This window comes from Manis pentadactyla, chromosome 4 (genome assembly GCF_030020395.1).
Source record: "Manis pentadactyla isolate mManPen7 chromosome 4, mManPen7.hap1, whole genome shotgun sequence".
Taxonomy (NCBI): Eukaryota; Metazoa; Chordata; class Mammalia; order Pholidota; family Manidae; genus Manis; species Manis pentadactyla.
The window spans coordinates 35,214,859-35,229,513 of record NC_080022.1 but is presented as its reverse complement, the minus strand read 5'-3'; the positions used below and the strand labels follow the sequence as shown (position 1 = coordinate 35,229,513).

The 14,655-nt window shown below is 42.5% G+C and overlaps 1 protein-coding gene across 4 annotated transcripts in view; it reads left to right on the top strand.

The window, feature by feature from the left end:
• The window catches only part of EIF2B3 (eukaryotic translation initiation factor 2B subunit gamma), a 169,362-nt gene that overhangs the window by 138,187 nt on the left and 16,520 nt on the right, over positions 1 to 14,655 (top strand). For all 4 annotated transcript variants that reach the window (XM_057500155.1, XM_057500154.1, XM_057500156.1 and 1 more), the window contains 3 exons: positions 7,661 to 7,785; positions 9,222 to 9,400; positions 14,257 to 14,334. In XM_057500155.1, coding sequence (XP_057356138.1) covers positions 7,661 to 7,785; positions 9,222 to 9,400; positions 14,257 to 14,334 — 382 coding nt within the window. The remainder of the gene's footprint in view (positions 1 to 7,660; positions 7,786 to 9,221; positions 9,401 to 14,256; positions 14,335 to 14,655) is intronic.

Sequence of the window (14,655 nt, the reverse complement as noted above, 5' to 3'; positions counted from 1 at the left end):
AATGGGTTGAAGAAAGAAGAGACACAATTAGACTGTACATTAGAAACGTACGTTCTGTCTACCATATGAAGGATGGATTTTGAGAGGTAAGACTGGAAGGAGAGAGAACAATTAAAAGCATTTGAATCCAGGAAAATGATGATAGTTGCTTAGATTAGGTGGTGGCAATAGAGATGGAGAGAAAGTGGCAATTTTGAAAGAGATTTAGGGGATAAAATCAGCAGTTTGGTGATGGGTTGTGTGTGAGAGGAAGAAGTCAAGGTGATGACAGGATTTCTAGCTTGAATGACTAGATGATTCTTCATATCAAGCAAGATGACCAATGTTGGTGAGGGAAGGCTGGGTGGGAGAAAGATGATGGGTTCAGTTTTAGACATTGAGTTTAAGGTACCTGTGTGTCATCTAAATGGCAGCATCTATCAGGCAGTTGAAATTGTGAGACTAGAATAAAGGAGAGAGGTCTTGGCTGTGGGTCCACATTTGTGAATGAGCAGCAAAGAAGCCACCAAGTGATGACCTGTGTCAGGAAGACAAGTAGCATGAGAAGAATCATAGACAAAAAGGAAAATCCTGAGAAACACCAAATATTATAGGAGAAGCAGAAAAAGAGGTTATGAGAAACAGGAACAGATTGAGAGTGATGCCACAGAAAGTAAGAGGGCATAAGAATGGCCTCTGACTATGAAATTTAGAAAATTCAAAAAATATAAGAAGAAAATATCACCATGATTCTACTGTGAGATAACTGAACATTTGTATTTCTTTTTATTGTTTTATTTATTTATCCACACACACTTGAAATCATGCTGTAAAAATAACTGCTTTCTGATTGGTTTATTCAGCTTTATTTCATGACCATTTTCCTGTGTCATTAAAAAATTCTTTACAGTCAGTTTTGCCTATATGATATTCTATTACTTAGATGTATTATTATTATTCCATTGTTGGAAATTTCATTCTTCTCTATTTTGATAAGTAACATTAAGAAGAATACCTTTTTTTCAAAGACCCTCTTTTATAATCTGATGGTTTCATTCACTTATTCAGCAAACACTTATTAAGCATAATGTGTTTTCCTTAGGATAGATTTATAGAAATAGAATTAAGGGTGAAATAATATGAATATTTTCAGTATCTTTGCTATCTATTGCCATTTACTTTTCAGAAAATATTTCACCAGTTTATACTTTGATGCCTGTTTGTATGAGAGTAACCATCTGTGGGGAAGTTGGGGTTCCTATGGCCAGGATCCTCACTGAACTTAAACCACCTGATGATGTAACTGGCCTATTGCTAGACTACTGCTTCCACACCTTTAGGCAATAAGCTATTATTGCTCTATATAGAGAGCTCGGCCCAGAGCTCTGGGCGGAGGCGGAGATACTAGTGCTCGATCTACTGCCAGGAGAACAAGCCGGGTAATAAACCCTTTCACTCCGAAGAACATTTTGCTGTCAATTTCTTTGGTCACATTGAATCCATAGCAAACTTGCCCAGGGCTGAAACCCATTGGCAAGACAGTTGGCGAAAGTCAGCAGGTTTCATTGTTGACCAAGGAAAAAGACAGGCTGCCCTTATGGGAGGGATGCTTCAGTGGGCTGCCCCTATGAATGGGGAGATAGTGGATTGTCCCCCAGTGGGTATGTGGTCTAAGGTGGCTTGCCTCCTAGAGGACTGGGCCCCATCCCAGGACTGAGGCAAGTGGAGGTGATACCTGAGGCAGTAGGGGTAGCCCTTGATATATAGATAGTAAGTAGGTCTTTTGAGAGGCAGAGTGCCATGAGGCAGCAGGGACTGTGGGTTGGCTGCTTCTCACAGTATTAAAAAAGTCAACAGAAGAGAAGGACATCCTCCTGAAAAAGACCCAAGAAATGGCAGCACAAGAATGCAAGCTGCAAGCTTCTGTGGATTCCCTTAAGAAGGAAATTCTCACATTGATGCGAGAGGAAGTAGCATGAGAACGCTGGCACAAGGTGCCATTGAAGAGGTAAAAAATTCCTTACAGAATGAGACAGCAGCACTGCCAGGTGCTCTGAAGAAGGAAAAGGCCATCAAGGAAAAAGAGGAACTCCTGAGGGAAGCACAGGCGGAGGTGGCACGAGAAACACCAGCTGCGAAGCATTGAGGTGAAGATAAGAGAGCTTCTGAAGACTGAGCTAGCATTGCTGCAGGCACAGTAGAAAAGGTAAAGGTTGTAGCTGAGAGGCACTTGGGGGAGTGGAGAGAAAGGTGCCATCAGCCCCAGAAATGGAGGAGCTGGGGAAGGATGAAGGAGTGGTGCCAGAGGCACTGACCCCTCCTATATTGAAAGCACACCCAGTGGTTGTAAAGAAAATAAAGATCCAGCAGCAGAAAGTTTCCCAAAAAGAAGCACAGCCCCCTCCCCAGGTCATGGAGCACTCTATGGTCTGCCCCTATACTCAGGCTGAGCTGGTGGATCTGGGCTCCCAGTTTAGGCAGAAGTCCTCGGAGTCAATATCAGCTTGGCTCCTGCATCTGTGGGACTTAGGGGTGGATGGAATTGTTCTGTCGGGATCAGAGGTGGGAAAGCTATCTTCCCTGACAGTGCAGCCAGCCTTGAGGCAGTGATTACAAAATGTACATCAGACCCCAGGGAGTCACTCCTTCTCGATTGGCTTATGGCTGCACTTAATGCTGTGTGGCCCAATCCAGGTGATCTGCCATCCTCTCCTGTTAGATGGCAGACATATGCTGAGCTCCAACAGGTGCTACAAGAGCTAGGCATAAGAAATGCCCTCTGTAGTCCAGAGAATTATGGCCCAGATGAAGAGATTTTCACTACTGGGATGAGAAATATTGTGCTTCAAATGGCTCCCATATCCCTCTTTGGGTCTCTACTGGCCATTCTCTCCCCTCACTTAGGGTATCCCATAAGTGAGGTGACACATATAGTTTACAGACTTAGGAGAGGCTGAAGCAATGAGAACCCAGAAAGAAATAAGATCTGCTACTCACAAGAAGAATTTAAAGGGCCCCATGAAGGTTACGGGGACCCAGATGTGGGTTAATTTAATATGGGCAGGAGCAGATGGAAGGAAATTAGATGGGAAGTCAAATAGGATCTATGGCAACAACTGAAACCAGAGTAGCAGTTCCAGCTGTTAAGACCAAAGAGGTACAGTGGCTTGTTATAATTTGGATTAAAGTCAGATACCAGTAGTCTGTGGGGATGGTCAATCCGCTTATGAACCGTGCTATGGCATTTGAACGAGAGATCCCGAAAGGGAGCCCTGAGCCCCATAGACATGTTAATACATATGGCTGCCTCCCCTATTCAACTGCAAGTACAAACCAAGGAAGAATCACTGAAGCCAAGGTTCAGCCACCAGAATAATATCTTGCTGCCAGCACCAACTGCACTGAACCCCGGAGACTCCATTGAGTGGATGTGGCCTTGGACCTTTCAACACATGGACCAATGATGGCTGGCTCTCCTGGCACCTTGGGGACAAGGCCTGGAAGCTGGCCTCCTGTAGATTCCTGGAATGACAGCAGAGTGGCCCCCAAAGGTCACAGTAGTATATCCTGAATAGCCAGAAGGTAGGGGCATCTTACTGGGGAGTTTTGTTTTATCATTATGGCCAGTGCATGCTCCTCCAGTAGCACTATATATAGACCCTTCAGTAATCCCCACAGGGAAAGGAAAAAGGTATACTGGACCTGCAAGGGACCCCCTTCCTGTCACAGTTCTATCACAGGACCACTCTCTTGCATACATCCTACCTGAGGGACAAGATTTGCCTATGTTGGTGTCATTAAAACATGTGTCTTATCACCCCTAAAGTCTTTGTGGATTGGGAACTTCCTCTGGCTTGAGGATTATTATAACTTTTGTTATCTGTATCAAAATTTTGTTGTATCTTAATTTTTGTTATTATCTCTTAAGTTATTATCCTCTGTTGCTATTGTGGAATCTGGTTACAGTGCTCCAGCTTTCTCACACAGGGACCATTGCGGAAAATTGAAAACATGTAGATTGTACAGTGAGAATCCTGGAGGGGTGGAGTGTGGGAAAGTTGGGGTTCCTATGGCCAGGATCCTCACTGAACTTAAACCACGTGATGCTGTAACAGGCCTGTTGCTAGACTACCATTTCCACACCTTTAGGCAATAAGCTATCATTGCACTATATAGAGAGCTCGGCCCAGTGCTCTGTGTGGAGGCAGAGATGCTAGTGCTCGACTTACCACCAGGAGAACAAGCCAGGTAATAAACCCTTTCACCCCAAAGAACGTTTTGCTGTCAATTTCTTTGGTCACATTGAATCCATGGCGAACTTGCCTGGGGCTGAAACCCATTGGCAAGACACTATCTCAAAGCACCCTTATCAGAATGAAAGTTCTTTTAAATCTGCTAATTTGGTGGAGAAATCGCATCTTATCTTAATTTTTATTTCTTTAAAAATTTTTATGTTTTTTGAACATTTATGTCTATTTATCTACTAAGGATACTAATCTAATCCTTTGTCCTATTTGTAGCAATTATTTTGTCTTTTTAATTTGGTGAAGTTTTTTGTTTACAGCTAGTAGTCAAACCTGTTCTCCTTCATAATTTCTTATTCTTAGCTGCTTACAATTACATGATATGAGGCAGGTGTTTCTGGGAAGGCTGTATATAAGAGGAAAAGGAGAAAGTGAGATTGCCCAGGGATTCAGCTGCTGGTCATCAGCCCCGAGGTCAGGATGTTCACAACAGTTCACAGCTGCCTGTCTTCCTGGCACAGCTTTAAGCTGCCTCTACTTTGGGAAGCAGGAAGAGTAATTTTGTCCTCCATTATGCTGCGAAGCCACCTGCATTAGGGGAACTGTCCGGATGCTAAGCGCCAGCAGAAGCAGGTGGGACTTGGCAGGACTGCTTCATATTCTCTCTTCACATTGCTGTCTGATCTCCTTAAAGGATGCTGCCTGAAGGGGCTCTATGCCAAGGCTTGTTTGCTTGCCTCTGTCAGTGACAGTTCTGTTTGGCCATTAATGTAAATATCATGGCTCAGAAATCCCCCAGCTGTCCATGCTTTGTCATTTCTTCAAAGGAAACTGACTTGTTTTCCACCAGAGGGGGGCCAAGGAACATTCACAGCCCACACTGGTTTGGCACCTTTAAAAGGGAAGAAAAAGAGCTGAGAGTAAGTGTTGTTTCATTCTTTGTATTCATATGGAAATTTTTCATCTCCATCAAAGGATCAGGAGAGAAAAAACACATTGAAATTCAATACAAGAGCTTCCAGCTTACACAGGACTTTTCAGATATTTGACTTGATCCTTTAAAATTGACAAAAATCATGAACTGTGTAGCTCCAGGGTTCATCATTTTGCCTACCCTCCTTAGGCCTCTGCCTCTGTCGTGCCTTCCTACCTACACTCCGTCTGTGTGGTCCTGTGTCAGCCTGCAGAGCTGCTTTGAATGGGGGCTGGGGAAAGGGGGAGTACGCAGCTGCAATCAGATCTGTAGGGCTGTGTGCACATTAACTCCTCGCAGGCCACTTTATCTCATCTTTCAGATTCTTGTGTTGGTCTCCCTGTCTTCAGTCTCCTTATTCTAGACCTATTTCCACTGCTACCAGAATTACCTTACCAAGAAATAAAACTGATCATGTCACTCTCCTGCTTAAAAATTACCACTAGTTTCTCAGTCCAGACTTGCTAGACCACCACAGAAGGCTTCCATGATCTGGCTCCCTTGCCTGCCTAAACAGCCTTATCTTCTACCCTTCTTCTTAAATCCATAATCAGGCTACCATCCACTGGATTACGAATTCTTTGAAGCCAGAAACAGTATAATTTCAAGGCCTAAAACAGTGACTGGCATATTAAAAGATGCTTGTTAAATGCTAAGTAAATTGGTGATTTAATTAACAGTATGATTAATAGTATGAGAGAGAAAACTAAAGATAATGTGCTAGTCTGTCACAGTCCTGTGCTTTCATTTCCTTTGCATAGTATAAATCAAAAACATACTCACTGTCCTAAGGATCAGGGGTCTCTTTCCCCTGTTACAGATTCCTGGTCATTTAGATCCAGTACCCCACCTCAGAAGCAGTATGGCTCCTGGGCCCCAAAAGGCCAATGGAAGGAGAGCTCCAAAGTTCTTGGCCAGGGTTGCTTAAACTGCTTGTATCTGAGTGATGTAAAAATAGGGCAGGAATTTGTTTGCCTTTTGGAAGATTTTCTGCACATTGATGTTTGATGTGATTTTTCTGTAAGTGCTGTCCTAGCTAGCCTGGTCTGATTACATGAAAGTAAACTGAAGTTAACTTTGTTGCGGGAATTCCTTGATAACCATTGGTAAGTACAACTATTGTAACGCAAGGGAGCCCACTCTTAAGTAGATAGGATGCTGAATTATGTATGGAAAGTACTTGGTAGTTAGATTGGATTTTAAAGTTACAGAGGCTGAATCAAACTAGGAGAGTAGTGCCATAGAAGCTAAGAAAAAATGAGAGGCCAGAAACTGAAAAATGGCCTAAAATTGTAAAATTTGATAATTTGCCTAAATAATTAAAGAGTTGTCCATAATTCCTCTATTGTGAAGGAATATAGAAGTCATGTATATGTCTTTGAATAACAGAGCTGTTAGTATTAGAAAATTAAAAATTAAAATATTCATCACCGTAACACATTAAAAGATAAAAAATATGAGTTCCATAGATACAAAAAAAATTTTTTTTTTAAATAAAATTCAATACCCATTCCTTGATGAAAGCTCTTAGCAAGTTAGGAATAAAAGAGAATTTCCTTAGCCTTATAAAGGACATCTCAAAAAGCCTGTCACATGTGCCAGCTTCCACCTATAAAGCATGAAGCCCATTGATCTTAACAAAGAAGACAATCAATAAATGATTGCTTGGATAATGAAGGAGAAAAAAAACTCCAACAATCATCAGTCTAAATGATAATATGTTAGAAGAATTCCCTTTAAAATCAAGAGTAAGTACAGATGACTGCTATCAGTGCTTCTATTCAGCATATTAGAGGTCTTATCCAATATGGTAAGGTAATGAAAAATAAATAAATGATACAGGGATTGGAAAGGAAGACAGAAAATGTTGTGTTCATAGTTGGCATGATTGTCAGAATCTACAGTTAAATAATTAGAATTAATAAGATTATTTAGCAAGGCAATTGGCTACAAGGTCAAAATATAGAGAAAATTGAATTTCTGTAAACCAACAATAAGAAGAAAATAATTATTTAAAAGACACCATTTATAATACCAGCAAAAATATGAGGTACTTAGGATTAATCTAAGAGAGAATGTGCAGGACCTTGATGAAGAAAACTTTTTTCAAACGTCCAAAGCATTATGCCTTCTCATGGGTTATTGCCAGTTAAGAGTCAAGGTACCATGTTAAAATACACACACACAAACGTGTGCATGTACACCATTTAGATGGGACTTTGTGAAAGACTGTTTTCTGCATAGACAGGGGAAGGGATTCTCCGGTGCAATACAATACCCTCCCACCTCCATCCTGAGGCTGATAAAGAACTTAGATCCTCTGCTTCTCCAGAGCTGCCAAATCCACGCCACTTTAGATCTCCATCAGTCCCCATTAGGAATTTGGATTTTCCTTGGATGTACAGAGTTCTTGATCCCAGTAGGATACAGTCATTTCTCATATTGGACCACTCTTTCCTCCTAGGTCAATCACTTCCATCCGGAGTGAACTGATTCCATACCTAGTAAGAAAACAGTTCTCAGCTTCCTCACAACAAGGACAAGAAGAAAAAGATGAGGATCTAAAGAAAAAGGAGCTGAAGTCCTTAGGTCAGTGTTTGGGTTAATGCCATATTGTAGGGTTAGCAGCGCCTTTGGAAGTTGCAGCTAGGCAGCTTAGCCCTGCCCAAGGTGCCTATCTCAAGACAACAAGGGTCCTCTCTAGCCAGCAGGCTGGCCAATGCTGCTCCCCAGGCGCTGGGTAAGCTTGCTCGAGCAGATCCCGTCGCTGTGCTCTTCACAAACAGGCTGATCATGCCTCAAGTCCATTTTCTGGTTCACAGCTCTGGTTTGGCCATGTTCCTCACTAGAATATTTTGACTTTAAACTCTGCCCACCACTTCTCAGTTCCCCGGTTCTCTAGGCTTTGGGCAGCCCTACTCCTGATTAAAATCAGCGTCTTCTGTCAAGAGAAGAAAGTTGCAGAAGTGTACAGTTACAGTCCAGAGGCCAAACAGATTGTCTCCTTCCCAGGATGTAGGGGCAAGGTCTGTCCTGTCTGCTCTCATATCCCTGGCCCAGTCCTGCGCTCTAGGAGATATTCCAAAAAATATATTCATCAAATGAATAAATGGAGACAGTTTAGCATTATGGTTAAGATTTCAAGACTTGGCATCTCGCTCAGGTTTGAAATCTGACTCTCCCTCTTACTAGCCCTGTGTCCTGAAGCAGGTTATTCAGTCTTCTGAGCCCCAGTTTTCTTACCACAGAGATCTCAAGTGATTGTTACATGAGTTGAAAAATGGGCCCAGGCTCCCTGGCTCCAAGTCCTGTGCTGTTTCTGTCAACACAACTACCAGATATGGGAATAAAGGCTAGCAGTAGAAAGCTAAAAGGGCTGGTCGCTAAAGTCTGGCCTCTTGCTTGTGTTACTTAAGGATTTACAAGTCATCTATTTTATTTTCCCTAGTATTACTTGATTATTTGTCACGCTTGTAGGACCTTTTTTAAGCATACAGTATTTCAAACATACAGGAAACACGTTGCCTCTTTTTTTTTTATTAAGGTATTGATACACACTCTTATGAAGGTTTCACAAGAAAAACAATGTGGTTATTACATTCACCCACATATATCTTATGGGGTATCAAGTCCCCCCCCATACCCTATTGCAGTCACTTTCCATCAGTGTAGTAAGATGCCACAGAGTCCCTATTTGTCTTAGCTGAGCTACACTGTCTTCCCCATCACCCCACACACACCATGTACACCACTCATGATACCCCACAATCCCCTTCTCCCTCTCTCCCACCCATCCTCCCCCACCCCTCCCCTTTAGACACCACTAGTTCCTTCTTGGAGTCTGTGAGTCTGCTAGCACATTGCCTCTATTAATTTGTCTTAACCTTTCAAGTTTTGGATTTCCCCAGGGTCCGGCTGCATGGGTGAGTTGCAGGGGGAGAGATGTGAGCTGTAACCTCTTTCAAAAGTTTACTGAGTCTGTGTCCCTATGTTATCTTTCTTTCATTTACTTGCTTGTTCTGAAGATATTTACAGTTTCATGAAAGAAGCCAATACACTGACCTTTGCACCCTATGATGCCTGCTGGAATGCCTGTCAAAGAGATTTGTCCAGGTCACAGGTGCGCTGCTATGTCCACATCATGAAAGAGGGACTCTGCTCTCGAGTGAGCACCCTGGGACTCTACATGGAGGCAAACAGACAGGTGAGAAGATGGGTTTAGAAGAGAAATCTTGGGAGCACCTGCCCCAGAAGCAGACTGAGCCTTTTATCTTATTTCTTCATTTGGTACACAGCGATTTGTTCAGAATCCCTTTCATTCCCAAGGTTGAGCAAGACCTGGCATGTCAGGGGAGGGCATTGTGATACCCAGGCACAGCAAAAGGGGAAGCGGAGGGCCTGGTTCATAAAGGCAGAGCCTCTATGGTTCCCAGGAAAATCTAAGATCTCCAGGATTCTAACTTCTGGCCTCTGAGTTTACAGCTTTCTCCTATTCTGCTCAGGATGAGGATATCTACAATAGTTCATAAACAAGTAGATAAATATTGTGTGGAGGTGAAGGAACAGAATGTGGAGTAGCCAGATGGCCAAGGAAGAGATGTCTGTGAGACAGAAGTGTCTGGAAACAGCATTAGAGAGTAAAGAGTCTTGCTAACCCCTCCTTTTAACCCTGAAGTTTGTGAGATACAGAGAATGAGGAGCTTTTATTGAAGGGGAAGCAGTGTCTTAAAGGACAAGCAAGGACTTAAAGTTAAGGCAAAGGTGGAGAGGGGCCAGTGAGGAGGCTGTACAGGGTGGAGAAGAGCTCTTTATCTGTAACAGGCACAGGAGGAATGTTTTAGGAAGAAGGATGAGATGAAGCTATGGAAAGGAAATTCAGAACAGGTAAAGGTTGAGATAAGAATAGGAAAAGGTAGGTGACTGAGGGAACTACATTGGAGTGGCATTCAAGCACAACAGGAATGAGATCGTGAAAAGATTAGCTATTGACATGGTTTCTCATAGAAGTCTGTGACAACTGTCAGTGCAGGTACAAGCTTGGTGGTGGGGTTTTGGGGGGTGGTAAGGTAGAGTGATAAAAAGGTATTATTGAAAATTGGGATTGGGGTTGAGTTTCTAAAGAAAAACCTGACTCAAAAACCTTACGAGCCATTGGAAAACCTAGATGAAATGGACAACTTCCTAGAAAAATACAACCTTCCAAGACTGACCAAGGAAGGAACAGAAAATCTTAACAGACGAATTACCAGGAAAGAAATTGAAGCAGTAATCGAAAAACTACCCAAGAGCAAAACCCCTGGGCCAGATGGATTTACCGCGGAATTTTATCAGACATACGGAGAAGACATAATACCCATTCTCCTTAAAGTTTTCCAAAAAATAGAAGAGGAGGGAATACTCCAAACTCATCCTATGCAGCCAGCATCACCCTAATACCAAAACCAGGCAAAGACACCACCAAAAAAGAAAATTACAGACCAACATCCCTGATGAACATAGATGCAAAAATACTGAACAAAATATTAGCAAACTGAATTCAAAAATACATCAAGAGGATCATACACCATGACCAAGTGGGATTCATCTCAGGGATGCAAGGATGGTACAACATTTGAAAATCCATCAATATCATCCACCACATAAACAAAAAGAAGGACAAAAACCACATGATCATCTCCATAGATGCTGAAAAAGCATTCGACAAAATTCAACATCCATTCATGATAGAAACTCTCAACAAAATGGGAATAGAGGGCAAGTACCTCAACATAATAAAGATCATATAAACAGCCAACATCATACTGAACAGCGAGAAGCTGAAAGCTTTTCCTCTACGATCGGGAACAAGACAGGGATGCCCACTCTCTCCACTGTTATTTAACATAGTACTGGAGGTCCTAGCCATGGCAATTAGACAAAACAAAGAAATACAAGGAATCCAGATTGGTAAAGAAGAAGTCAAACTGTCACTACTTGCAGATGACATGATATTGTACATAAAAAACCCTAAAGACTCCACTCCAAAACTACTAGAACTAATATCGGAATTCAGCAAAGTTGCAGGATACAAAATTAATACACAAAAATCTGTGGCTTTCCTATACACTAACAATGAACTAACAGAAAGAGAAATCAGGAAAACAATTCCATTCACAATTACATCAAAAAGAATAAGATACCTAGGAATAAACCTAACCAAGGAAGTGAAAGACCTATACCCTGAAAACTACAAGACACTCTTAAGAGAAATTAAAGAGGACACTAACAAATGGAAACTCATCCCATGCTCTTGGCTAGAAAGAATTAATATCATCAAAATGGCCATCCTGCCCAAAGCAATCTACAGATTCGATGCAATCCCTGTTAAATTACCAATTCTTCAACGAATTGGAACAAATAGTTCAAAAATTCATATGTAACCACCAAAGACCCCGAATAGCCAAAGCAATTCTGAGAAGGAAGAATAAAGTGGGGGGGATCTTGCTCCACAACTTCAAGCTCTACTACAAAGCCACAGTAATCAAGACAATTTGGTACTGGCACAAGAACAGAGCCACAGACCAGTGGAACAGAATAGAAACTCCAGACATTAACCCAAACATATATGGTCAATTAATATACGATAAAGGAGCCATGGACATACAATGGGGAAATGACAGCCTCTTCAATAGTTGGTGTTGGTAAAACTGGACAGCTACATGTAAGAGAATGAAACTGGATCATTGTGTAAGCCCATACACAAAAGTAAATTTGAAATGGATCAAAGACCTGAATGTAAGTCATGAAACCATAAAACTCTTAGAAAAAAACAAAGGCAAAAATCTCTTGGATATAAACATGAGCAACTTCTTCATGAACATATCTCCCCAGGCAAGGGAAACAAAAGCAAAAATGAACAAGTGGGACTATATCAAGCTGAAAAGTTTCTGTACAGCAAAGGACACCATCAACAGAGCAAAAAGGCATCCTACAGTATGAGAGAATATATTCATAAATGACAGATCCAATAAAGGGTTGACATCCAAAATATATAAAGAGCTCACGCACCTCAACAAACAAAAAGTGAACAATCCAATTTAAAAAATGGTCAGAGGAGCTGAACAGACACTTCTCCAAAGAAATTCAGATGGCCAACAGACACATGAAAAGATGCTCCACATTGCTACTCATCAGAGAAATGCAAATTAAAACCACAATGAAATATCACCTCACACCAGTAAGGATCACCACCATCCAAAAGACAACAACAAATGTTGGCGAGGTTGTGGAGAAAGGGGAACCTCCTACACTGCTGGTGGGAATGTAAATTAGTTCAACCATTGTGGAAAGCAGTACGGAGGTTCCTCAAAAAGCTCAAAATGGAAATACCATTTGACCCAGGAATCCCACTTCTAGGAATTTACCCTAAGAATGCAGCAGCCCAATTTGAAAGAGACAGATGCACCCCTATGTTTATTGCAGTACTATTTACAATAGCCAAGAAATGGAAGCGACGTAAGTGTCCATCAGTAGATGAATGGATACATATATACAATGGAATATTATTCAGCCATAAGAAGAAATCAAATCCTACCATTTGCAACATGGATGGAGCTAGAGGATATTATGCTCAGTGAAATAAGCCAGGCGGAGAAAGGGGTGCCAGATGATTTCACTCATATGTGGAGTATAAGAACAAAGAAAAAACTGAAGGAACAAAACAGCAGCAGAATCACAGAACCCAAGAATGGACTAACTGTTACCAAAGGGAAAGGGACTGGGAAGGATGGGTGGGAAGGGAGGGATAAGCAGGGGGGAAAGGAAGGGGGCATTACGATTAGCATGTATAATGTCGGGGGAGGCACAGGGAGGGCTGTGCAACACAGAGAAGACAAGTAGTGACTCTACAGCATCTTACTACACAGACGGACAGTGACTGAAGGGGTATGTGGTGGGGACTTGGTGAAGGGGGAAACCTAGTAAACATAATGTTCCTCATGTAATTGTAGATTAATGATACCAAAATAAAAAAAAAAACCTTACAGACCCACACCCTATGGTGGATATAGCCCCAGCCTCAGACCTCAAGCTGTCCTCAGCTGGATTGGTTAGAGATCCAAAGGATTCCAAGCCGGAGAGTTTATGAGAAATCACAACTAGTCCCTTGTATACCCAGGGCAGTCTGGGGTAAATTTAATCCCAATTTAGGGTCAGAGCTATTAAAAACTTCCATAATTTGACTTTTAGTTCTCTTTCTTTAAATCTATGACCAGAGTCTGTCAGGCTGGTCTCAAAGCAGTTCCAGTGGATGGCCTGAGACTGGAGAAATATCCTCTGAAGTTCCAGCAGGGGCTATGCAGCAGACAGGCCTTGGGGAGATCCCGGGATAGGGACTAAGGGTTAGCCTCCAATCAGCCAGTGTAGCCAGTCCTGGCACAGCCTCCCCTGACCATTGTGGCCACCTCACACAGTGCTCTGCCCAGCACTCTGCCCACACTGGAGAATCACAGATAGGGACACATCTGTGACTTCCCAATGGGTCCTGAGCTAAAACTCTCCATACCTGCAACCTTTCAGTCTCCTTATACTGCTGAGGGAATAATGTGAACATTTTATTCAACATTTTATTTTGACTGTTGAAGAAATGGATGCCTTTTCAGGGTCTGTTCTGATTGTGAAGTTTGTCTAACATTGCCCCCATCCTCACCCCATGCATGTACACAGTGGTCCAGGAAGGCATAGAAACCAGAATGGCTGTGGTCAGGATTCAGGATGCTCCTTGCCCTCATTAGGCCTCCTCTAGGGTGCTGCCTCGGTATCCCAAAGCTGTCTCACCACCTCGCAGCAAAGGGACATGACATCACATGCAGGGAGGAGAACACCTAGCTAGTAAACTGAAGGAAAACCACCTAAAAGCAGCTGCATAAACAATCCTTGTTCTAGAGGAAATAAAACAGCCACCTGCTGTGCCTCACCCAGGCAGGAAGCTCCCCACATCCCTGACTGGGCATTGGGTTCCACCTGTGGTGCTTTCAGGTGTTTTCTGGTCTGACTTTAGTGACCAAACCTCTTTTCTTTAAGGTGCCCAAATTGCTACCTGTTCTCTGTCCAGAAGAATCACTGGTCCATTCATCAGCCCAGATTGTCAGCAAACACCTGGTAAGTTCTAGTTTGGGCAGGGCAAGGATGGGGCAGTCTCTGGGTGCACTGAGGTTTGTCCTTGAGAATCTAGATTGGGGTTCCCAAGCCCTGAATCTTATTAGTCCCAGGGAAATTACAACTGGATTCTGGTTATAAAAATCTCACCTTCCAGCCCAGGCACTTAAGAAGACTGTATGGATAGGTGCTTATCCCAGCCACACAAACCCTGTAAGGAAGGTCCACTGTAGTCCTGGAGCCAGACACAGGAGGCTTCCATCACTGTCCCTCTACCTACCCTGATTTAAACACTGTCTTCAAGAAAGCAAATCTGTATACAAA